At 36.8% G+C, this 25,941-nt stretch overlaps 1 protein-coding gene across 4 annotated transcripts in view; it reads left to right on the forward strand.

Moving 5' to 3' along the window:
* DNM3 (dynamin 3) overlaps positions 1 to 25,941 on the forward strand; it is a 612,108-nt gene that overhangs the window by 122,857 nt on the left and 463,310 nt on the right. For all 4 annotated transcript variants that reach the window (XM_044672207.1, XM_044672209.1, XM_044672208.1 and 1 more), the window contains exons 3-4: positions 13,579 to 13,728; positions 15,053 to 15,256. In XM_044672207.1, coding sequence (XP_044528142.1) covers positions 13,579 to 13,728; positions 15,053 to 15,256 — 354 coding nt within the window. The remainder of the gene's footprint in view (positions 1 to 13,578; positions 13,729 to 15,052; positions 15,257 to 25,941) is intronic.

Here is a 25,941-nt window from a genome sequence, read left to right on the forward strand (position 1 = left end):
AGGAATTAGACTCTATTTCTTCCTGTTATTCAGTCAAACTGACTTCCAGAAGAGTTTACTAACAGAAATAGGGAGAGGAGCATATTTTGGAGGTCATTTCATTTTTGAAATAATGAGATTAGGGTGAAGAAGCCATTTAGAAGGAGCAAGCCAGCAGGCATTGCGAATGTTAAGTTCAATTTCCTTCTTGAGCAGGATAATTTCTCTCTCTCAGGTAATGTTATTCTTTGGTCAATTTCCAAAGCAAATACATGCTATTTCATGAAAATTACTAGTTAAGTATATCTGTTTGATCTGTTTCCTCCCCCCCAAGATGAGTTCTTTTAAGTTTTAAAGTTTTTTTTTCTACTTATTTAGTTTTTATTGACATAACTGCTTGAAAACCTGGTTAAGTATGTAATTTAGCAGACAAATTATAGGAGAAAACCCCCAGGACTTCAGTTTCAGATGAAAATTTTCCTTTATTATCAGCCTAAAACATTTCTTTTTTTAAAAAATATTTTCCCATAGTTACATGTTTCATGTGCTTCCAATACATTTCTACTAGCATCATTTGAATTAATAATATCATGAGTTAGATTAAGGTAAATGTTAGTTATGGAAATTTTAACGTAAGATTTTAGAATCAAATAGGCAAACCACATAAGAGAGACTATGGAAAATATTCTAGACTCATTTGTGTCCATAAAATTGAATTCTTTAATACTTGATCAGCAGTGCTAAAGCATTAGAAAACTTTCACCATAATTAAATGAAAGCCCTTTTATGAGGCCATCTTTTAAAAATCTTGGAATAACTATGATGCCTATTTGAATATTTCTGAGTCATCTTCTGTGACTTTTCAATTTAATAATTAGAATTCTATTTTGAGGTAGATTCTTTTATCATTGCTTTTTCAAAGAAATCATACAAACCTGGCCCCAAAGAATTTCTGGTTTAAAGTACCTAAGAATTTAAAAATATTTAATTTAATATACAGATTCATAGAATATTAAAGATCAACTAATCTATAAACACGTATTAAGTTTCTGCCATGTTCTAGGCACTATGCTAAGAGCTAGATTTTAGAGATCATCTAGTTTAAACCCACTTTTAAATAAAGAAATTAAATGAAAATAAGGCTCTTGATTCCAGGACTGTTGACTTCAATTGACTGTATTCTCTCTGTTACATCATTTTTTAAAATTTCTCAAAACATTTGGCTGCAGACATCTATTCTTTCACCAGTAACATTGCACGTCAATGTCCAACACATGGTTAGCAATCCAGAGAATTAATATGTAAGGAAAAAATGATGTGTCTTTATTGAACACAGTTTGTATATCTACATTAGTAGGCAGGTTGGTATCAGAGGAAAAGCATTTTTACTGAGCAATGTTGTGAAGGACAGTGGAAATACACAGCGTTAGCTGCTACTTTAAATTCAACTGGCCCTCTTCCCAGCAGGAAATAGCCTCCCTTATCTCCTGTGGGAGACAATTGGGAATCTAAATGAAATAGCAGGAGAGCTTGAAAAAATTGTCATATGGCATGAAGGTTCCAGATGCCAATCCTGTTTTCTAGGTCTGGAATGCCCCTTCAACTCTAAAACAATTTACCTATCCTTTAGGAAACATTTTTTTTGTGCCACTTCCTTTACAATGGCCTTCACTGATCTCCACCACTTCTTTCCAGTGCCCACTCCAAGCCAGCAATGATCTCTTTAGAGTTCTTATTTATGTCTCTCTGAAGCACTTTTGTGGGTCCTTATCCATTTTATATATTTGTGTTTTCACCTCACTACTAGACTGACTGTAAGCTAATGGAGAGGACCTTTCTTTATACCTATACTTTGTACCACACACGTGCTTCACAGAGGCACGTGATAATTTATTGAATGAATAAATATATAAAAATACATGGATGTGGAAAAGGAAAGATACTTTTTTTGTTTTGAGCCAGAAAGGCCAATACTTTGACATTAAATGCACATACTTGTCGTGGGGGGGCTTGAGGTGAACCCCGGAGTTCGGGAAAGGGTATCTTTTACAAGGATGCAAGACTCCAAAACTTAGTTTAAAAATAAAAAGAGAAATTTCTTAATTTAGAAGGTAATGTTGAATCTGTCAGGAGGACAACATAGATGGAAGACTTCCTCCTAGGTGGAACAGCATAGATGGAAAGCTGTTCCCTGATGACATCAATTCTAGGGTCTTTATACTCTTTACAACAGTGAAGATGTGACTCTAAAGTGTTATGCACTGAGGCATGGGCAGGGGGAGGTTTGCCTGAAGACATAAACCTCATAGTTTAGAGGACAGATGGATGTCTGAGGCACAGCTTGATGATATCAAGGAGGTGTATCTCTCTGTCCATCTCAAATCTAAAGGATGATCTAAGGAGGATAATTCTCTCAGGATCTTATAGAAGTTATCAGATGTTTTGCGCGAGCAGTCACAAGGAGAGAAGGGAGCAAAGGAATTTCCCTGCTTATAGTTTGCCTGGAACATTTCTATAGTTTTGGGGGTACAATGCCTGTGCCATACTTATGTGAATCTTAATATCGATATTGATTAATAAGATCCCTTTTCTGCTTTCCTTCTCTCCTTCCTTTTTTTCCCTCCTGTCTCCCTTTCTGCCCTCCTCAGCAATTCCTTCAAAAACATAACTTTAATTTCTTCTACAACATATAATTTTACTGTCTTAGCTAGGACCTTAGAAGTTTAAGTGACTTCCCCATGGTTACACAGTATATGTGGAAGTCAGGGATGCCTAAAGTATAATGTACAACATGGTTGTAAAGGTAGCTGGAATGGAATATTCACTTTAAATACAAAGAGGAGGCATTTTTATTTTTATCCTGCAGCAAATAGTGAATCATTGAAATTTTTCACGTGCAGAGGAGTGATATGGTCAGATTTGTACTTAGGAAAATAATTTTGTCATGCATGGAGAATTAGGTTGAAGAGTTCAGAGTAGAAAATCTGGAGACCAATTTAGGAGATTATTGAAACAGATCAAACAAAAGATGGTCTTTAAGAAAATGGAATAGCTACTAGAAATATTGTGGAGGTAAAATTTATGATGTATTAACTGCTCAGAAGGGGAGGGGAGGGAGAGGGAATAGCTCAATATCCAAATGTCCAAAATGTCTAATAGGCAATTCTTGATGCATGACTAGGCCTTTAGGAGAGAGACTGTGACTAGATATCTAGATCTGATAATACAAGGTTACAAAACTGAGTTGCTGGAAGGATAGTGAAGCTTTGTTTGTAACAGGTAAATTGGGAGAAGGGGAAAATAGAGGAGGGAAGAAAACTAGTTTCATTCTGGAACTGTTTGGTTTCAGTTGCTTATGAGACATTCAGATGGAGATCAATCACTCCTTCAATCAGTTTGATCAAGAAGCATTTATGAAGCTTCTCATATATGCCAGAACCTGTGCTTGGAGTTAGGTATACAAAGAAAAAATGAAATAATTTGCCTTCAAACAGTTTACCATTTTGCAAGTGGAGACAATTTGTTTATTTATACACATGAACTGGGAGAAGGCACTTATAATTCTGAGAGGAATCAGGAAGAACTTCATATAAAAGATAGCATTTAAAATCATCCTTAAAGCAAACTATTAATTTTAGAGAAAGATTTTTTGTCTCATTCCTTTATTTTTCCCCTCCCTCTCACCTCTGCTCTCTCCCTTCTTCCTCCTTCCCAAGAAGGCAGGTAATATATAGGTTGTACTCATATTATCATATAATACACATTTTATTGTTTGTCATGTTGTGGAACAAGATACCTATTGATTACAGTAGAGAAAAGTTCATGAAAAAATAAAATGAAGAATGATATGTTTCAATCTACATTCTGTCTGTTCCCTCTATGGTGATGGATATCCCTTTTTTTCATGAGTCCCTTGGGAGTGGTCCTGGATCCTTGCCTTGATAAGAGTTAGGTCATTTTTGGTTGATCATCATACATTACTGTTGTTACTATGTATAATATTCTCCTGGTTCTCCTTACTTCACTTTTCCTTATTTTATATGAATCTTTCCAGGTTTTGTCATCACCTAGTTTGTCATTGTTCGTGGCAGAATACTCCATTACAAAATACTCCATATGCTCCATTACAATCAGATACCATAACTTCTTCAGACATTTCCCCAATTGATAGACATCCCTTCAGTTTCCAGCTCTGCTATAAATATTTTAGAACATATAGTTAACCATATAGAGCAGTGGTTCCCAAACTTTTTTGGCCTACCACCCCCTTTTCAGAAAAAATATTACTTAGCGCCCCCTGGAAATTATGAAACTATTGATTGAACTCAGAATAGAATGTAATACAAAAAAAATGTGGCCATCACCACTACTCCTGGATCGCTGCAGCACCCATCGGGGGACGGTAGCGCCCACTTTGGGAATCACTGATATAGAGGGATCAGAGAGGGTAGGGACTGAGAAAAGGCCATTTGATCTGGCAATTAAGAGATTATTTGTAACTTTGGAATAGCAGTTTTCATTTAGGAGATCAGAGGCCAGGTTGTAAGGGAATGAAAGAAAAAAATGGAAGAAGGGATAGAAAGCAGCACATTTTAAAATTATATAACACTAATTCATTAATTAGTTCACATATCACAATGGAAATATTTCAAAATTATTTTTATTTTTTCAGATATTAGTCATTTTTTTTTCTTCAGACCATCCCTTTCCCCTTCCCCTTTTCTGCTCTTACTCCTCCAAAACTCTAAATAAGCATAGTCCAGTAGAACACCCCCCATAGGCTATGTCCTAAAATGTGTGCCTTATTCTGCATATTAGTTTCACCTTATTATGAGAGTGGGCAGCATTCTATCATCATTGGTCCTCTGGAATCATGGTAGATTGTTCAGAATTCTTTAGCTTTTCAGAATTGTTTGTTTTAAAAATATTGATATTGAAATGTTTCTGTAGGTTCTGCTATTTTGAGTCTATCTCAATTCAAGTCTTTCGAAGTTTCTCTGAAACTATATTTTTCTTCCTTTATTTTATGATAACGGTGGTGGAATTCTATTATTCATATACTATGATTTGTTCAGTCAAAGAGTATACCAATTTAGCAACTTTTTAGAAATAATTAAAAATTGCTTTTCAGGATGGCTGGAACAATTCAAAGCTCCAGAAAGTATATCAATGTGCTGGTTTCACTACAGCTTCTCTAGTATTTTGTAGCATCTCTAGCATCTTTATCAATCTGGTGGGTGTGAGAAAGAACTCAAAGTTACCTCTTATTCTTATAAATGTTCAATTCCTTATATATTTTGGAAATTAGACCCTTATTAGAGAAACTTACCCAAATATTTCTTTCAGTTAACTGTTTCCCATCTAATCTATTTTATTGAAATTGTGTAAAATCTTTTAAATTTTATCTAATCCTCTATGAACCTCTATATCTCTTATCCTATCACAAATGCTCCCTTTACCTATAGATCTCAAAGGCAATTTCTTTCTTTTTCTTTTCTTTTTCTTTTTTTTTCTTTTGAAAACAGAGTAAATTGGCTTGACCAGGGTTACCCAGCTAGTGAATATCTGAGGTTGGATTTGAACTTGACTCAAGGCTTGACACTTTTTTTACTATACCACCTAGTTAACCTTCTAATTTGTTTCTGATGTGACCTTCTATCTCTAGGTCATGTTTCCTTTTAGAACTTAGCTTGGAAAATGGTGTAGTGTGTTTTTTAATTTTTTTAAAATTTAGAATATTTTTCCATGGTTACATGATTTATGATCCCCCTCCCCTGTTCTTTCCTCCCACCTCCCAAATCTGACAAGCAGTTCTACTCAGTTATACATGTATCCTTGTTCAAAGCCTATTTCCATGTTATTCATATCTGCAGTAGCGCAATCCTTTAACATCAAAACCCTAATCATATCCCTATCACATTACAAGATTGATTACATATTTTTTTAATGTATTTCCATTTCCACAGTTCTTTCTCTGGATGTGGATAGCATTCTTTCTCATAAGTCCTTCAGAAATGTTCTGGATTATTGCACTGTTGCTAGTAGAGAAGTCTATTACATTTGATTTTACCATAGTGTATTGGTCTCTGTGTACAATGTTCTCCTGGTTCTGCCCCTTTCACTGCAGCCATCCCTGGAGGTCTTTTCAGTTCACATGGAATTCCTCCAGTTCATTATTCCTTTAAATGCAATTGTAATGTATTTTTTAATGCTTACCTTCCATCTTAGAATCAATAATAAGTGTTGGTTCCAAGGTACAAGAATAATAAGGGCTAGGCAATGGGGGTTAAGTAACTAACTCAAGGTCACAAATCTCAGAGTGTCTGAGACCAGATTTATAGCCGGGACCTCACATCTCATGGCCTGGCTGTCAATCCATTAAGGCACCCAGCTGCCCTTCAAAGTTTATGTTTTATGCACAGTTAACCCAAAAATCCAAACTAGAAGAAGAGGTTCCATAATTCTACAACTGCAAAAAGAAAAGGAAAAAAAATCAATTATCCACAGTGACAACATAAATGCCTGGAAGAACTCAAGCAAAAAAATAAAAAAAAAGAATCAAAATGATCAATAAGCACATGAAAAAGTGTTTTAAATTCCTCCTGATTAGAGAAATCCAAATTAAAATAACTCTGAGGTACTACCCTACACCTAGCTGATTGGCCAATATGGCAGCAAAGGAAAGTGATAAATGTTGGAGGGAATGTGGCAAAATTGGGACACTAATGCATTGCTGGTGGACTTGTGAATTGATTCATCTATTCCAGAGGGCAATTTGGAACTATGTGCAAAACGCTTTAAAAGACTGCCTGCCCTTTGACCTAGTCATATCACTGCTGAGTTTGTATCCCAAAGAGATATTAAGGAAAAAGACTTGTATAAAAATATTTATAGCTGCGCTCTTTGTGGTGGCAAAAAATTAGAAAATGAGGGGGTGTCCATCAATTGAGGAATGGCTGAACAAATTGTGGTATCTGATGGTGAAGGAATATTATTGTGCTGAAAGGAATAATGAACTGGAGGAATTCCATGTGAACTGGAAGGACCTCCAGGAATTGATGCAGAATGAAAGGAGCAGAACCAGGAGAACATTATACACAGAGACTGATACACTGTGGTACAATAGAATGTGATGGACTTCTGTACTAGCAGCAATGCAATGATCCAGGATAGTTCTAAGGGACTTATGAGAAAGAACACTATCCACATCCAGGGAAAGAACTGTGGGAGCAGAAATGTAGAAGAAAAACGTATGATTGATTACATAGTTTGATATGGATGTGGTTAGGGTTTCCATGTTAAAAGATCCCTCTACTGCAAATATGAATAAAACGGAAATAGGTTTTGAACAATGATACACATATAACCCAATGGAACTGCTTGTCAGCTCTGGGAGGGGGGAGGAAAGAGCGGTAGGATGGGGGAATCATGACTCATGTAACCATGGAAAATATTCTAAATAAAAAAATAAAAAGAAAAAAGAAATAAAAGCTCTAGAGGAAAAAATACAAAGAGAAAAAATTGCTTAAAGAAGATAGTGGTAAATCTAGGAATAGATTCCCTGAAAATTAGAATAGATAAAACAGAAAATACTGACTCTACAAAGTAAGAACTATTAGACCAATGTCAAAAGATTGAAAAAATAGAATAAAATGTAAATTATCTACAAAATTAAAAAAAACAACAACTCAGAAAACAAGCCAAGGGAAATAGTAGAAAGGGGTGGGGAGAGAAGATGAATAATAGCAGTTCCAGATCTCAAATATGTCAGAAATTACTAATTATCAAAACAATTTGGTCCTGGGTAAGAATTAGAGATGTTGCTTGGTGGAGTGTCAATATAGATCTTTGTGGGCTCTAGGTTTCTCAAAGTAGAAGAAATGTTCAGTGACTTCCTTCTTATTTGCCCTCCTTTTGCCACAGGTTTCTGTCTTACTTTTAATACAAATCTGAGGTGGGTAAAGTTATTTATTCTAGTTTCTCAGTGGATTTCTTGATCATTATTTGGTACGTAGCTGTCTTTATTTTTATTTTTAAAGACTTTTTCTGGAGGAACTATGTTAACACTGGGTTGCCTACTTCTTTTCATGCAGTCATATTAGCCAGGAGTTCTATGCCCATATTCTGAAAAATAGGCATTTTGAATCGACTAGTTTTTTTTTTGTTTGTTTTTTTTAAACTGGTAACACTTTTAGCTCAGTCACTTGAATGAAGTGCTAGGTCGGGGCAGGAGACTGAATTCTGGATTTGGAATCAGAAAGACCTAAATTCAAATCCAGTTTCAGGCACTTGCTAACTATATTTCTGAACAAATTATATAACCACTTTGAGCCTCAATTTCCACATCTGAAAAATGGGAAGAATCATAGCACTTACTTTACAGCGTTGTTGTGAGAATAAAATATATATGAATCACTTTGCAAACTTATAAATGCCATATAAATGAAGCTCAGCACTATAAAAGGCTTTCATGTAATCATTATGTTGCTCTTGACGAAGCTGATCATCTGGAGCTTCTTACATCTATAGGGAATTTCTCTTTCATTTGTACTTTGTAGAGCATGTTTTTTGTTGTTTTGCATGTGATAACAATCTCTGACAAGTATAGGCTTTGTGTTTTGTACCTTGTTTGACATAAATAAACTTAGCACTATCTCACCCCACAACAGGAACACAGTTTTTGAAGTCTAGAAATGAATTAGAATTGAAATTTAAAAGAAGCTGAGCTTCCACCCAACAATCATTTAAGCAGTGGAATGATTAAAGCAAACATGTACCCTCTAGTGGTGAAAAAGAGATATACTTGTTGAACTTCTCTTTATTAACTATTGACAGAATAACAATTCATAGTAATATTCCTAGACTCAGGGCTAAAAGACGCCTCAGAAATTATGTAGTCCAGCTCTAGCAGTTTAATGATTAGGTAGAATTAATTTTTATGATATATATTCTTTTTGTTGAGTTTAATGCAGAACATGCAGAACATTCAGCAACTTGATTCAATAGATTGTTTAAAATGACTATTACGCCCATTGAATTTTGTTGGGCATGGCGAGATGTGGTTCAGAGATATGGTCCTTACTGTTAAGTAATCACATTATCCTAGAAATTTAAAGCTGGAGGGAATTGTAGGAAAAATGTAGTCTAGCCTTCTTATTTTAAAGCTTCATAATTGAGGCCCTGAGAAGGTTACACTCACAAAATCAGTAATTGTCAGAGCTTGGATTCCCACTTGGATCTTTTGCCTCGGTCCATCATATTTTCTCCTATACTATCATCAAGGGTCTCACAAAGGCCCGAGGAGATTTTGAAGTTTTTGAGTTGAGGCGTGATCTGAAAAGTTGCATGTCTAGTGGACAGTTAGTCCATTAGACATCAAGTATTGATCAACTCTTTACCACAGGCCAGGAGCTGTACTAAGCACTGGTGCCACAAAGGAAGTGGTACGAAAACCAGAGTCTCAGTCCTCAGGGAGCTCCCCACCTACTAGAGGAGAAAAGAGGCAATGACTGTCCATCCCAAATCTATGCAGATAGATGGAAAGTCACCTCAGAGGGAAGATGTTAGCAGGAGAGGGGAAGGAATAAGAAGTGGGAAAGGAAGATTAATTTGAAAACACTGTGAAAAATATATTGTGGGGTGGGGGGTGGAGTGGCTGGGTGGATGGAGGCTACTGAGGACTATTCTCTATTTTCCTTGCTTCATGTGTTGACATAGTAAAAAAATTCATCATTTCTTGTTGATGAACTTCTCCACTCTAGCTAGATTTGTCTTGGGTCTGCAGATGTTGCTGGGGTCACACCTGAAGCTTTTTTCTTTCTTTCTTTTTTTTTTTTAGACCCTTACCTTCTGTCTTGTAGTCAATACTGTATATTGGCTCCAAGGCAGAAGAGTGGTAAGGGTAGGCAATGGGGGTCAAGTGACTTGCCCAGGGTCACACAGCTGGGAAGTGTCTGAGACCAGATTTGAACCTAGGACCTCCCGTCTCTAGGCCTGACTCTCAATCCACTGAGCTACCCAGCTGCCCAGCTGCTCCCCCTCCCCCTTGAAGCTTTTCTACCTTGGTCAAACCTACTTATATTATGCTGGCATAATGTTCTAATGTTTAGAGTAAATTCTGCCCGCTTGAGACATTAAAGTAAACTTTTTGCTGGGGTGTGTGTGTGTGTGTGTGTGTGTGTGTGTGTGTGTGAAAATTATGTTCCAGCAAGAAGTTGAAAGAAAATATAAAGTTCTTTCTTGGTGGATACTGGCTCATGGTGGCAGGTGACAGATGATACGGAGAAGGCAGAACTATTCAACTATTTTTTTTCCTGTTTTCTCTTTAAAAAATAATCTTAGACTGGGAAGACTAAAATGCAAATGGTTAATAGGAGTCTTAAGTAATAGTGAGGAGATAATTGAAGCCTGAAATGATTTCAAGTCACATTACCTAGAGAAATTGCATCCCAAGGTATTGAAAGAATGTGAATGTGATTGCTGAATTTTGGTTAGAGATCTGTAAAGAATTCTGATAAATGGGCAATGTAACTTGGGTCTAAAAACAAAGTATAATACACGGTTTCACATATGTCTATTAAGCCAGATATATAGAGCATTTAATTGAGTGTGTGTGGGGGGTGTATTTCAAAGGAGACCTCATTGAAAGGTAAAGGAAGTAATAAAATTTTTGGCTCATGATACCTATCCTCAAGGGTACAAAAAAGAATAAAGTATCTCAAACAATTGTTTGGGTGTAATTAATGAGTGGAATCTTGCTATGGTGAGGTACTGAATAAGGTATACATTATTTAAAAAGAACCTGTATTAAAAGATATTAGTGCTTCTCAGGCTATTAAGGGAGGAGAATCATTAGAATTTCCTGGGAGATTTAAATAGGTTTGCTTTCTTTTATGGCTCTATGTAGATTGGATAATTAGCAAAACTAGTGTCTGAGGTAGGTAAGCCTCTAGATTTTTGAAGAAAGCAGTGCTCCATTATCTGGTTCTTTGAGGAAGAACCTCAGTGATGTATCTGCCTTGGTGTCTTTGCTGTACTGATTGCTACAGAAGCAGCTGGGGAGAGGACTTATGACTGCATATCATTTCCCTTGGTGTCTGGTGTCCTGTGGTAGCTCTTGGTACCATCTCCAACTGGCAAGGGATTCGTTTTCTACTTAGGGCTAAATTTGCAATGAAAAGGCCTTTCAGATACAACCCTGGCTGTATTGCTAACACAGAGTTTGTTCTGAGACTCCATTTCCTGATCCTAAAGGGTATGCTGGAGGGCTCAGATGTGACAATGAGAACCTTGGGAAGAAGTGTCCAGTCCATCTTTGAATTCATAAGAGATATTGAAGAGGAAAATCAGGCCTAACATGAAATACGTCTTCGACTTTGGGGGACTAGGTTTCGAAGAGTTCATACAAATAATAGAATTCTATGATATGATTCCTTTACAAAGGAAGTCTTTTCCAAGAGGGATAGATATTGATACAAACACAAGTTATTCCAATAAAGAAGAAGAGGAAGAGAGTACATAGATAAGGCTAAATGCTCAGTGAACAATCTAACTATGTTCGATTTTTTAAAAGATGTGTATAGGGGGCAGCTGGGTAGCTCAGTGGAGTGAGAGTCAGGCCTAGAGACAGGAGGTCCTAGGTTCAAACCCGGCCTCAGCCACTTCCCAGCTGTGTGACCCTGGGCAAGTCACTTGACCTCCATTGCCCACCCTTACCACTCCTCCACCTATGAGACAATACACCGAAGTACAAGGGTTTAAAAAAAAAAGATATGTATAAAAGTCAGAAATGAAGGCAGAGTCCTTTTTTAAAAAATGGTAACAGCCAATTGAATAATAGACATTTATTGAGCACTTACTACACGTTAGACTCATCCTCTAACTGTGAGCCTTGCATCTCCTGCTATATATTTTTTCTGAGGGAAGGTACCAAGAGGTCAGACTGGTCAACTTCCATCTGCCCCTAAGTGACTTTCCCCTGTTCCTGGATCTGTAAAGATCCAGCTTTGCCCACCTGATCTCCAGGTTCAGGGGAGGAGCCAAGTGAGAATTTACTCTGCTTACTGTGAGGCTTGGCTGAGAGAAGGCTGCTCGAGGCCCTGGAAGGGATTCTCATCTGTGTTAGCACAAGGCAATTTGACCTCCTCTGATAGCTGTGATGAGGTAAATATCTGGTGCAAAAAAGAACAACTTTGCCTTTGACCTCAGACCTTCTATCTCCTGCCAAACCTTTCTCTTGAGGATAGAGGAAAAGGGAAGTTGGTGGGGAGTGGGACTTGAGTCTCCTGCTGATATTCTGCTTCCTTCCTGATCTCTAGCCTTTGGAGGAAAGAGGAGTAGTGAAGTGGAAAGTCCCATCTGACCATCTGACCATGTGCTTTCCATCTCATGGTGCCCTTATCTCCAGCTCAATCTCTAGCCTTCTAATCTGATTTCTGAAAAATTTATTTTAACTATACGAATTAGTAGAAGTTGGCAGGTTATTTTCAGAGTGCTTTCTGCAATCTCTATTAAATTAATTGTAGGAAGTTTTTTGTTTCTACACATTCCTCTTTCTAAAGTTTATAAATTATTCATGTGAGCTGAACCTTTTTATCACTGTATAGGATTGATAGCATTAAGAATTTTAATAGAGTTGATGTTGAACTTTTATGCGTGTACTGTAGTTTTAATTTCTTTGATAACAGATATTGTTTCTTAGATTTTAGTTCAGAGGTGTCCAATCTCTTTGAATTATTCATAAAACCACAGTATTTAGGGAATTGTCAACTAGAATTCTTAGTTGAACTGCATGAAAATTTTAAAGTGTAGAATGCTTCCTGTCTTCTTTTCTTTGATGCCTATATAGGAGGTTTTGGGAAGACTTTATTTATAACTAAAAGGTATATTATTGACATTATTATTTGAGATATCTAGAATTTCTTTTTCCTCACAATATTATTCCAAGACTATTATTTTCATTATTAAAGGTAGGTGGTGTAGTTGATAAAATGCTGAATTTGGAGACTCAACAGCATGAGATTGAATCCTGCCTCAGATCCTTGCTAGCTGGGCAAGTCTCTCTTAGCCTCAGTGACACCTTCTCTTTTAGTATATGTGCTGCCGAAGCAAGCACTCACCTTTTGCAAGATGTAGACATAAGGGGCAACTGGGTAGCTCGGTGGATTGAGAACCAGGCCTAGAGACCGGAGGTCCTAGGTTAAAATCTGGCCTCAGACACTTCCAAGCTGTGTGACCCTGGGCAAGTCACTTGACCCCCATTGCCTACCCTTACCACTCTTCTGCCTTGGAGCCAATACACAGTATTGTAATATATAATAGTAATCTCAAGGTCCTGAGAATAAAAGAAAATCAAATATTACATGTATATGTTTAAATACATGCATACACACATATGACATGTATATAAACATATATATTTATAAGAAATTTTTTTTGATAAAACTCAAAGCCCAATGTAAATGTTAGCTGTGATTACTGTTATCATGTTGTAAAAGGTTTACAGTTTTCATTAGTGAAGAGACTGCCAACTCAAATCCTCGAAAAAGTAAAATAATTTAAATAAGGCATTTAGACTAGCATATTTCTTTGTCCTTATAGAATATGCTGAATTCTTACACTGCAAAGGAAGAAAATTTACAGATTTTGATGAAGTTCGTCAAGAGATTGAAACAGAAACTGATCGAGTGACAGGAATGAATAAAGGCATTTCATCTATACCTATTAATTTACGAGTCTATTCTCCACATGGTAAGTAAATCTTTGTCTTAAAATTTTTCTCATCAAAAAAACATTTCAGCATCATTTAGTGTAATGGTCCGTGTACCTATAGTATGTACTTTAAAATTCATAAAGAATGGGATCCTTTTCTTAGGATGCACTTTGCCTCACAAATATGATTATATATAAGATCAATGGCATGAGTTTATGGGGAAAAACCTAATGGCTTTTCATCTACCATTTAATTCCTTAATTCTTAAGACATTTTCTTTCCAATAAAATTCTTTTGTGTTACAGTTTCCCCCCAAACCTATAGCTAACAGCTTCCTTTCCCTCTTTCCTAGTGGATATCAATAACAGAATTGATTAACACACATTTTAAAAAGTCTCTTGACTTTATCTTGAATTTTTGAAATCCTAGAGTCATGCATTCATTGCTAACTTCAGTAATTTTTTTATTGCCATAAATCTTTAGTATTTTTTCAGTTCTCTGGTCAGATCTGCCCTTACTGGATTTCCTTTATGATCCTGTGCATCTCTGCACTGTATTCCTGACACAGGAGCCATCATTCTGATCCGTGCCATCAATATGAATTCACAAGTTAAAATTTTCTTTCACTGGTGTGATGTTTACCATCTTGTTGGAAGTAATCTATATTCAGAACCAAGTTGGCAGTACTGTACATTTCATCTCTAATCTTTCAAGTTATCTTTATTGCTTTACCATCTCTACCGTACGATTGACAGGCACTCAATCGTAATTACCCCAGTAGTGCTTGCCATATGTGCCAAGTTGAGTTATGCATACGCTGGATGATAACCGATTTGGGATGCAGTCAAATTATCACTGATTCCAAAGTTGTTTTGCTTTCCCCATATGTATACTTCATGACTCTAGCATGTTTACTTGAAGGCACCATGAATTCCTGAAACAGCTTTCCAGTTGACTAATTAGCTAAACATACTACAAATAACATATGGTGTTTGTGAAGAGAAGGACAAGTCTTAGTCTGAGTGTTTTCACATCATTATGGATTGATATAACATGTCAGGTGCCATATGCATATAATGAGTTTTAATTATAATTATAATCCCTTCCCCCATCCATTTTGACTCCAATAGTCCTAAGCAAAAGCTATTAGACAAACAAACCAGTGCCTTTCAGATTGTGTTAAAATTGTTTTGGTATAACAATTATGGATTATTCACTTTTCTCTGTTTAACAGTACTTTTCTTAAGGGACACCACATATAAATGAAATGATTTTGTTTTCTTTTTTCACTAAGACTTTAAATGATCAATTTCCTTTGGATGCAGAGCATATAAGTATGACTCTTTTATTCTTGGTCTACAGTGTTAAATCTAACCCTTATTGACCTGCCTGGAATCACTAAAGTGCCAGTAGGGGATCAGCCACAAGATATTGAATATCAGATCAGAGAAATGATTATGCAGTTTATCATTCGAGAAAATTGTCTGATTTTGGCTGTTACACCTGCAAACACAGATCTTGCCAACTCGGATGCCCTGAAATTAGCTAAAGAAGTTGACCCTCAAGGTGAGTGTTTGACCTTTAATGTAAGGGTGAGTTAGCCTTCAGATTTCAAGGAGGGGAGTCTATATAAAGGTGATTCAACTCAAATGACTGTCCTAGTTAATAATGTGATAATTTAGGCTACAGGATGGTAATGGGCATTTCATTGACAAAGAGAAAAATTAAATAGTAAAGATATAATACTGTTTTGATAAATACCATAGCTGCCCAAATGTCTAAAAGACAAAACTCTCCAAGTCTCAGCCAATAGTCTATTTGTTTCAAGCAATATTTGATTCAATACTATTCCAACAAAATAATTCACATGTAGTTCATTACAAGAAAAGTTGAATTACATGACACTACTAAAGAATTATTTTAGTTCTATCAACTTTAAATTCTAGAGTTACTCATCAATGGTTTGTGAATAGTTAGTAAAAGGAAAGCAGATCTCTGCCTCCTTCCTCAGCTGTTAGTGGATCACCTTAAACATTATATACATACTTGTATGTATACGTTTCCCTTGTCTCACTTATAAGCTCCCAGAAGGCAGGGGGTATTTTAGCTTTTGTTTTTGTATCCCGAGCACCTAGTATGGGGCCTGGCACATTGTAGAGATTTCATAAATACTTGTTGATTGATGCATACCAACTCTGCCTCGTCTTTGCCTTTTGAAATTTTAGCCAAGTTCTCTGTGAAGTTCACTGAATCCTTTTTGTAAAAAAAGTTATCTCCCCTTCTTTTGATCTTGCACACAGTACATTTCACCTCCTATTCTAATTATTTTATAATCTCTATTGTTATCATGAGATACTTAATCTCTATTATAGCTTAATTTGCTCATGTCATCTCCTACTCCTTAAATTCAAACTTCTTGAAGGCAGCAACATATCTTAATACAATCATCTTTATTTTTCCTCTGAGTTCTTTGCCCTGTGTACATGGTAGACATCTAATCAACAGTCTCTGAAGGAGTGTAAATAGAAGGAATAAATGAAAGATAGCGTTATCAGACTGTTAGATGAAGGAAATGCTTTCATTACAGTATATCTGGATTTCAGCAAAGCATTTCATAAAGTGTGTCAGGGTATCCTTTTTAATACAAAATAACAAGTAGTTTTTGATTGTCTACTATTTGTACAAAGCATTTGGTGTTTGTAACAGGATGTTAAGGGAGGCAGGAGAAGTGATTGGGCTATTCCTATTCATATATTTCTGTGTAGGTTGACATACATATATATCTTTATATCTTGCTTCAATTAATATTCCTCTAACCTTTTTGTTATGTACGTATATGGATATTTTCTCATTCCAATGCAAAGAATTTCTTAACTAAAACAACACATAAAGAAGGTAGCACATAAATATGATTGGAGCCTAAAAGCATCCATCGAGTGTTACACTAATTTTGCAGGAACCATTTGTTTATCACGATAATTCTCTAGTGAGACATTCTTTTAGGTAGAAAAAGCTTTTAGGCCTGTTTCTTTTACACCTTGAATCAAGCTACTTCAAAAGAAAAAACAACATGGAAAGATTTCCCTCAAGGGCAGGAGAACAAAGAGAAAGAGCAAACAGAAATTCTTACATGCATGAATGTTTTTTCTGTGAGGGGGCTTGGTTCTCCCTAAAGTTGGGTATTTGTACTGTCATTGCTCAGTAGGAATGAAGGAGAAATCCAACTCTTAACCAAGTAATATACATGTCAATAGATACATACTAACAGCACCGTTATTAGTTAGAGGAAAGTTAAAATAATACAGGTGGCTATTTTTACTTGCTAAAAAGTATCCCTTTTCCCCCCTTAATGATGAGAAATGACTTTTGTAACTCTAAATAGCCAACTAATCTCCCTTTGTGTGGAACTTGCAGTTTCTCTAGCTGATCATTTTTCATGACTAATCACTTTAAAGGTGGGGAACAGGAAAGGTAGAGGAGGCTTATTTTATTTTATTTTATTTTTTATTAAATGTGTCAGTAGTTAGGTTGGTTAGAGAAAATAATTCCTGGGGGCATATGTGAGTCATACAATCTACTTTCCACTGCTGCCCTTAAGAAAAGGGATTCCTGCCATTTGGAAGGATTTTTTTCTTGCCCATGTCTAGCTTTGAAATGTTTTCAGGGCAAAGTTTGTGAAAGAAACTTCTTGGTATACTTATTTATTTGCCATTCCTGATGCATTTAAGGAGCTCATTTAACATCATAGTCTCCCTAAAAGTAAGCTAAAAGTTGGGGTTCAGGTCAGGTAGATCTAGAATGTAGAGTAGGATATTATTTTGGGTGGGCATAGAAAGGTCTATATGTAGTCAGGGGAAAATTAACACATAGGAAAAGGCAAGCTTCATTTATCTGTAAAACAAAAACAAAAAACAAAACAACAACAACAAAAAACAAATCCTTACCTTCTGTCTTAGAATCAATACTATGCAGTGGTTCCAAGGCAAAGAGGGCTAAGGGTTAGTCAATGGGGGTTAAGTGACTGGCCCAGGGTCACACAGCTAGGAAGTGTCTAAGGCCAGATTTGGACCCAAGACCTTACATTTCTAAGTCCAGCTCTCAATTCACTGAGCCACCTAGCTGCCCCCTCTTCATTTACTTCTAACATGTCAGAGTTGCTCTTTGTTTTGTTCTTGTGACTTTGTATACTTGACCATACAGGGAAAACTTTTCCCTGTAGGACTTTAAACTTTAAGTTACATAGGAAAATAAATGACCCATTTTTATAGGCTTTTTCAGTGATGGAACAGGTATTTTCAGTGTTATAGATTTCCCATCTCTAAGATATGTCAGTAGGCAAATATAGGGAGTAGGAAGAGCTTCTCCACCCTTGTGGACAAATTGGAAGCATATTGCTACATTAGAGGAGAGTTAGGTGTATCCATGACTTCTTGGATAAGCTTACTGAGAGAGAGCCCATTGGTGGATTGATAACATTCTGGAGGGCGTTTTCTAGTATAATACAATGGAATTTAGTCTTAGGTCCTGTACTGCCCTGTATCTTTATCAATGATTTTGGATGATTTAGAAGAAATGATAACTATATATGCAGATGACTCATAGCTGGGTGGGATAAATGAATATTAACTGAGCTTTATAATAAAAGTAGAGAATGGAGGAAGTAGCCCACATTTAACTACTGAGCTGAATGCCACAGAGTACCCTAGATATTACATAGGGAGAATGGTAGGGAGATTCAACTGCATTTAATTTGCCTAGTAATCCACAAGAGAGAATATTCAGGGAAAGGGTGGCAATGAGGCTTAGAGCCTCAGATGTCTAAACATGAGTGGGTAACAGTGAGCCTAATCTAGTCTAGGTTTTAACCTAAGGTTTACCATTGAATTCTGAGGGATCGTCATTCATGACTAAAATTTGGCAGTGATATAGAACCTTTTCTTCTAAAAAATAAGATTGGCTAAAAAGAATAGTTAGTAACATTATATTTTAAGAAGCTATAGCCCAGTGTGGAAATCTACGAAACACAGTTGGAGAGGGGGCATTGAGGAGAACATTTTGGTAAGAATTAATGGAGGAATAAAGTCAGTACTGTGGTGCAAGAATGCATAGCCGACCTTCCATCCAGAAGGCAAAAACAGACCCCCAAATAGCTATAGAGGTAAGAATATAGTAGTGATGTTGTTGTGGGGTTACAACCAGATGGTGTAGGGTAAATGGTGAACCGCTGGGTTCGGGAAGGATACCTTTTGCAAGAATGCAAGACTCCAAAACTTAGCTTAAAAGTAAAAAGAGATTTTAGTAAGATAGAATTATTGGCCAGCAAGACGGCATGAGTGGAACAACCCTAGGGTGGGGAGGTTGCTCCCAGAATGCTTCAGTTCAGGGGTTTTTATATTCTTTACAACAGTGAGTATGTGATATCATGTTGCGATGTGGACATGACTCTAGAGTGGTAAGCACTTAGGCATTCGGTGGGGTGTTTGGTCATCTGATTGGGGTTTGCCTGGAGACCCTCATGGTTTAGGGAATGGATGGATGCCTGAGATACAGTCTGAGGGTATCAAGATTTGGCCTGGAGCTATATTTCTTTGTCCATCTCAACCTAAAGGACGATCCAAGGATGATAATAATCTCAGGGTCTTATGGTAGCTATCAGATGTTCTTGGGTTAGAGTCACAAGGACAGAAAGGAGCGAGGGAATTTCCCTGTTTACAGTTTGCCTGAGTTAAGGGGTCCGGTGTCCAGGCCATCTCTGTACAATGTCCATGTCATCTCCCTATTATGCCCATGCCAATGTGTGACTTGCACAATCTGAACAATTATTGGAATTCTCTCTCTACCTTATCATCGGAGGAATATTTGTCTTGATTTACTGATCATTATATTCTTTAGAAGGTAGAGAAAATGATGAGAACTGCTAGACTGATTCTAGGTTTGATGTAATTTGCTTTGGATTCCCTCCCTTTTTTGTTTTTCCATCTCCTAGAGCCTATTTGTGACCTATCCTCCATAGTTAGTATTTGTTCTTCTTAAGATTAATTCATTTACCCTTTTATTTTACCCTCTAAGTATCAAGTTGTGTGTAAATTCTTCCTTCCTTTAATCAGTTCAGATGAGAAGATAGGGTTCAAGTACTACTCACCTTCCTGTATAGTTTTCTGTTACCATATTTTGAGCATGTGAGGTAGTTTTCCTCACACCTCTCCCTTTCCCACCTAGTGTATTCTTTTCCTTCTTCCTTTATTTTCTTCTTTGGAGAGTATTAAATTGGGCTCAGCAGTATCTGCCACATAGTAAGCCTTTAATAAATTCTTGTTGACTTTACTTGACTGGTCTCCTTTCCTTTAAACCTTTGCCTTTTCAATTTGACTGTAGAATTCCATGGATTTTAAGGCAATTCTACCAACACCTATCATAGAATATGAATGATATTCATTCTAAAAGTAGTACCCTGGCTTGAATATCTTAGCATTAAGTATGTTATTAAACAATGAGTAATAAAATACCACCCTTGTCAAGGTCAGTCCCTCCCCATGCATGATTTCTTGATCCCGTCTCCTTCCATCTTCTACAGAAGATTGCCCTTAATATCATCCCTATTCTTTTTTCTTATCATTCACTGTCTTCATACTGCCTACAAACACACCACCATCTTCTCCCCCTCCCCCCCTCAAAAAAACCAAAGCAACCAAAAACCTCTCACTTGGTCCTATATACCCACTAGCTCTCATCCTAAAATATGCCTTCCTTTTGTGGTTAAGCTCCTCAAGAAGGTCATTTATAATTCATACCTTCACTCCATCTCCTCTCTCTTCTAAACTCTACAATCTGAATGACCTCATCATTCAACTAAAATTCTCTCCCTAAAGATACCAATTGTCTCTTAATTACCAATATAAAGGCCTCTTTTTCAGTCCTCTTTCTTCTTGACTTTCAGTGCTTGTTGTTGACCAGCTTCTTTTCTTGGATATTTTTTTCTTTTTAGGTTTCTGTGAGACTGATTTTTTCCTGGTTCTTTTCTTATATGTCTGTTCACCCCCTATCAGTTTCTTTTGCTCATTATTTATTCATATCCTGCCTCCTGTGGGAGTCCCCTAAGGTTTTCTACTTAGCTCTATTCTTTTCACTCTCTAGACTACTTTATTTGGTGATCTCATCTGAACCAATGAGTTCAAATATTATTTCTAGGCAGATAATTCCAAGATGCACATGCTTGCATGCATGCACATACACATACCCGTACCACTATATATAGTAAACATATTTGCCTTCCAGCAAACTGGATGCCCTATTAGCATCACAAACCCAACTTGTTCTAAACAGTTCTAAACTTTTCCCAAATCTCCTCCCAAAGTCCAAACTTCTCAGTTGCTGCCAAGGCTACCACAGACCTCCAAGTGGCACTGGCTAACAGCTCTGAAATCATCAGCTGAATCTTGTCATTTGTGCCTTTGCATCATCATTTGTGTGTTAATGTCTCCTTCACTCCACTCACACAGACTAGTTCAGAGCCTCATCAATGTTTGCCTCAGCTACCTCAATAGGCCTCCAACTAATCTTGTTGCCTCAAGCCTCTTACCTCTTCAAGTTATGCCGCATCCTGTTGCTCAGAGGACTTTTTGGGAAGAGGAGCTCTGAACCATTCATCCTGCTCAAGGAGCTCCAGCATCTGATTAAACTAAGATGAATAAATAAGTAAAGTAAAATAAAACGAATAAAACTAAAAACTATCATTTGACGTTTAGTTCTGACATTTAATGATCTGACTCCTTCCTACTTTTCTAGTCTTCTTAAGCTTTATTTCTTTTCAAGCGTCTCATGATCAGACTATGCTGGTGTTCCTTAGATACAGTACTTGCATTTTCTGCCACCATGCTTTTCTTCAACTGTTGCCACTGACTGGAATACTCTATATTTTAAAATCTCTGCATTTTAGCTTCTTCCTTCAGGACTCAACTCAAATCTCATTACTTCCCTGGTTTTATCAGCTGTTCATGTCTTCCTCTCTCAGATTACCTTCCATCTATGCTAAATGCGTCTTATTTACATGCTGTCTCTCTCATTAGAATGTAAGCTCCTTGAGCTCTGAGATTGCTTTTGCTACTCTGATTTCTAACAAATAATTCAACTTTTACAGTCTGATGCTATCTATTACCATTGGTTCTCCATCTCATATAGTCTATCTTTTCCTATGGTTTCTTCCAATTTATATGTTATGCTTATATTTATAGGTTATGTTCACTTAGAAACTCCATTATCCAAATGGATCTGGGATCACACTGATGTGGGTACTCCTTTCATGTAGATTGGAACCAATCCATGCCTCTCCAACTTGTGGACATATCCAGGTTTTCCCATAAACCTACCATGTAAGATCTTGCCTATAATATTCTTGAATTTCCTCAAATTCTTTTTGTCATTTTATTATACCAGTGAAGCATGTAGACTCCCTGTTTGTTGGTTATCTTTTACTCTAAAGATATGGCTTGCTTAGCTTTTTTCCTAAACATCCATTTTTCAGATGACATTCTTTCTATACTTCTTAAAAAAACCAAAACACCAAAACAACCTTACCTTCTCTCTTAAAACCAATACTGCATCTTGGTTACAAGGCAGAAGAATAGTAAGGGCTAAGCAATGCGGGTAAAGTGACTTGCCCAGGGTTGCATAGCTAGGAAGTGTCCGAGGTCAGATTTGAACCCAGGATCTCCTATCTCTAGGCCTGGCTCTCAATGCTCTGAGCTACCCAGCTGCCCCCTTTTATATACTTCTTTATACATCTCGTCTGAGTTTTCTGAATTTCAATCCTTCAGAAACTGGCTAATAGAGAATTGTAACTGGTTTAAGTCCGTCCTTATCAGCCATCTCTTTCCTGGACTAGTGTAATTGCTTTCTAATTAGCTTCTTGTCTCCACTCTCTACTCTCACCAATCTGTTTTTTTGTGTAGGAACCAAATTGATATGGCTAAAGTACAAGCCTGTCTGTATTATTTCTCTACTCAAAAAGCCATCATGACCCCTCTCTTGTCTTTCAGATTCTCCACTTAACATTTAAAGCCCTTCAATATCTGGCTCCAAGATTCCTTCCCCAACTTATTGTACATTATAGCTTTGCATGTCTTGTAGGTTGCAGCCAAATTAGCTTATTTGCTCTAAACCATGAAGATATTCTACTCCTCCTCTCTGGGCCGGAGATGTACTTCGTTCTTACCTCTACCTTGCAGATGCACTAATTTCTTTTAGAGTTCAACTCCATGCCATCTACTGTAAACCCATCCTAATCCCCCTTCCTCCCTCCCACACTCCTAGAAGTACTTTGTAGCAATTTCATATTGCTCTCTCTTTTATCATATAATTATATACACATGCAAATATTTATATATTGATATCTTTCCCTTTGTCTCTCTAATGAAAGCTCTTTGAAGGTAAGGATTAGATTTAGAGCTAGGAGGAATCTTAGAAGACAACATCAAGTTCAAACTCTCTCATTTTACAGATGAGAAAATGGAGGCCGAGAGAAATAAAATGATTTTCTTAAGGTCCCAGAGCTAACACCTGCCTGAGAAAAACTTTGGACTCAGATCTTACTGACTCTAGCCTGCTCTATCTCCTGCTCTACCTAGGTGTCTTCATGTCGCTGGAGCCTAGCAGAGTGACTGGCACAAAGTAGGAACTTCATAAATGCTAGTTGAATGAATCTACTTTGATAAATTGCAGCCTGTTCATATTTACTACCTCTACATTGCCCTTTGGGTGGTCTTCAAAATAAATTATTGAGAGATCATTGTACTTCATGATTTGCAGCCATACAATATCAGCTAAAGAATTATAGTATTAAAGAGTCCTAGTCTAATGTCTAATTGTGTCTTGGAATTAATTCTCGGTTCTCGAAGTTTATGGTAATGAAGCCTGTACTCTGATAGGTTCTGCCATGTTTAAATGCTTCCAATACTTCGGCTAACTACAAGCTGGCCACTAAGTGATGAAGTCTTTTGTTTTGATAATCCTGGAAACAAAGAAAAATACAAAATGACCCATAGCTCTTGAGATCTATTTATCATCTCCGAAAATCTGATGAGGACAGCTTAGTTGATAAGGAAATAACTGGACACGGGAGACTATCTTGACTGTTAACTCATAGCTGCTTCTCTGAAGTGCCATTAAGTCACAAGTTTATTATATGAGAAATTCAAACTCCCTTTCACCCAAAAGCACAAGGATAGTTTCTCACATCTACACGGAGCTGTATTTTTAACACAGACAATACAACAGGCTTAGAAGCTTCAAGGTGAAGATAAGAACAAGGCTGGACTTTCAGCTATATTTGTAATCACCAAGCCAAGTCTGAGAATACTTTTCTCAGGGGCAAATGCCCCAGCTAAACTAAGGTTTCAGCCTTGGCTGCATTTCTGACCAAAGGGGAAGAATGTTAACCTCTTAAATACTGATTTGCTAGGAACTTAAAGCTTTTCAATAAGGCCACAATACTTTTCAACAAGAAATCACAAGGATCACAAAAGGGTCAAAAGAGGAGTCTCAGGTTTTTATCTATTCTCTTATTGGCTTCCCACATATTTCCCCCTTTTCTTTAAATTAAAATGATTTATTACACAGGAAAACTTTTAATAATGAAAGGAGTCATCAATTAGTTATAATCATCAGCTATAGCTGGATCTGATAGGATTTACAGATTAAACTGTTTATTTATGGCTCTCTACAGGTACCTCTGTGAGTCCCACTTCAACTTCTATGGTAACAGTGGCAGAGGGGTGGGAAAAAGGGCAAGGGGTGCTAAGAATGACACTTTTTACAGAGGACATAATAAAGACTTCAAAAATATCAGATAAATAGTAGAAGGATCAAAAGCCTCACTAATATTATAGATATATAAAAATATTGTTCTGTAGCAAAAATTATTTAAGGCTCTATCTTGAAATCAATTCTTGACATGAATTAGGAAATATTAATGAGGCCTTTGTCAACAACATTTATATTTTGTGAGACTTCATAGCATCTCATATCAGGTAACCATTTGTGAAGAAAGTGCTAAACAATTATTCAGTTAAATATATAGGGGAAAATCAAAAGGGCTGTTAGAGTGGAAAATAATCCTTTATTCTAAGAATAAGAATAGTTTACTCAACATTGTATGTGGCCCCAGGATGGTCACTAAATCTCTCAGTGCCTGAGATGAAGCTTTTCTTATTAAATCTAATTTTTGCAATGAACAAACTTGATCAAATGGTATGTACCATTTAGTAACTTTTTTTTGTATACAGTCCCAAATTGCGTTCAAGAACAGTTGTTCATTCATTGTTCAATCAACATCCATTCATTCATGGGTCCACCAAAAATGCATCAATATGCCTGTTTTCCTATAGCCCCTACAACATTTAACACTTTCCTTGTTGTTTTTGACACTTTGATGGCTATGAAATGGAATCTTAGAATTGTTTTAATTTATGATACCCTAATTAGCAGTGATTTGGAGCACTTTTTTTTAAACCCTTGTGTTTGGTGTATTGTCTCATAGGTGGAAGATTGGTAAGGGTGGGCAATGGGGGTCAAGTGACTTGCCCAGGGTCACACAGCTGGGAAGTGGCTGAGGCCGGGTTTGAACCTAGGACCTCCTGTCTCTAGGCCTGACTCTCACTCCACTGAGCTACCCAGCTGCCCCCTGGAGCACTTTTAATGTGACTGTTGATAAATTTATATATCATACAAAAACTGTATGTTTCTCTCTTTGGACTATTTATCAGTTGGGGAATAACTTTAAAAATACATTTAAATGTGTTCCTTATATGTCTGGGAAGTAAGGCTTTGCTTCAAAAATTTTCCCCCTTTACCACTTAATTGTTTTTCTCTTAATCTTAGAATTATTTGATTTTTTAAAGGAGAGAGAACCAAGTTGGTAGTGTGGCAGTGAGTTCTCTCCCCAAATTGCCTTCCAATAGATCTAAACAAATCCTGGTGCAGGAATCCAAGAACAAATCACAGTGAGTCATATTTCTAGCCCAGGTCGACTTAGGGAGAGAAATAGACAGTTCTGCAGATTGGATCTGGCTAGAAGTGAAGTGAATTCACGAAGCATTCTAGCACTAAGAGGCTATACCCAAGGGTAATAGGAGATCTCAGACACATATGAGGTACTAAGTGATATCATCTCAAAGCTTTTTTGTCGATTGCCCAATTCTGAGTCATAGAATCAAGGGGTACCTATGCCCAGGAAATTTGGAATGAACCAACTAGAT

This window comes from Gracilinanus agilis, chromosome 4 (assembly GCF_016433145.1).
Source record: "Gracilinanus agilis isolate LMUSP501 chromosome 4, AgileGrace, whole genome shotgun sequence".
NCBI lineage: Eukaryota > Metazoa > Chordata > Mammalia > Didelphimorphia > Didelphidae > Gracilinanus > Gracilinanus agilis.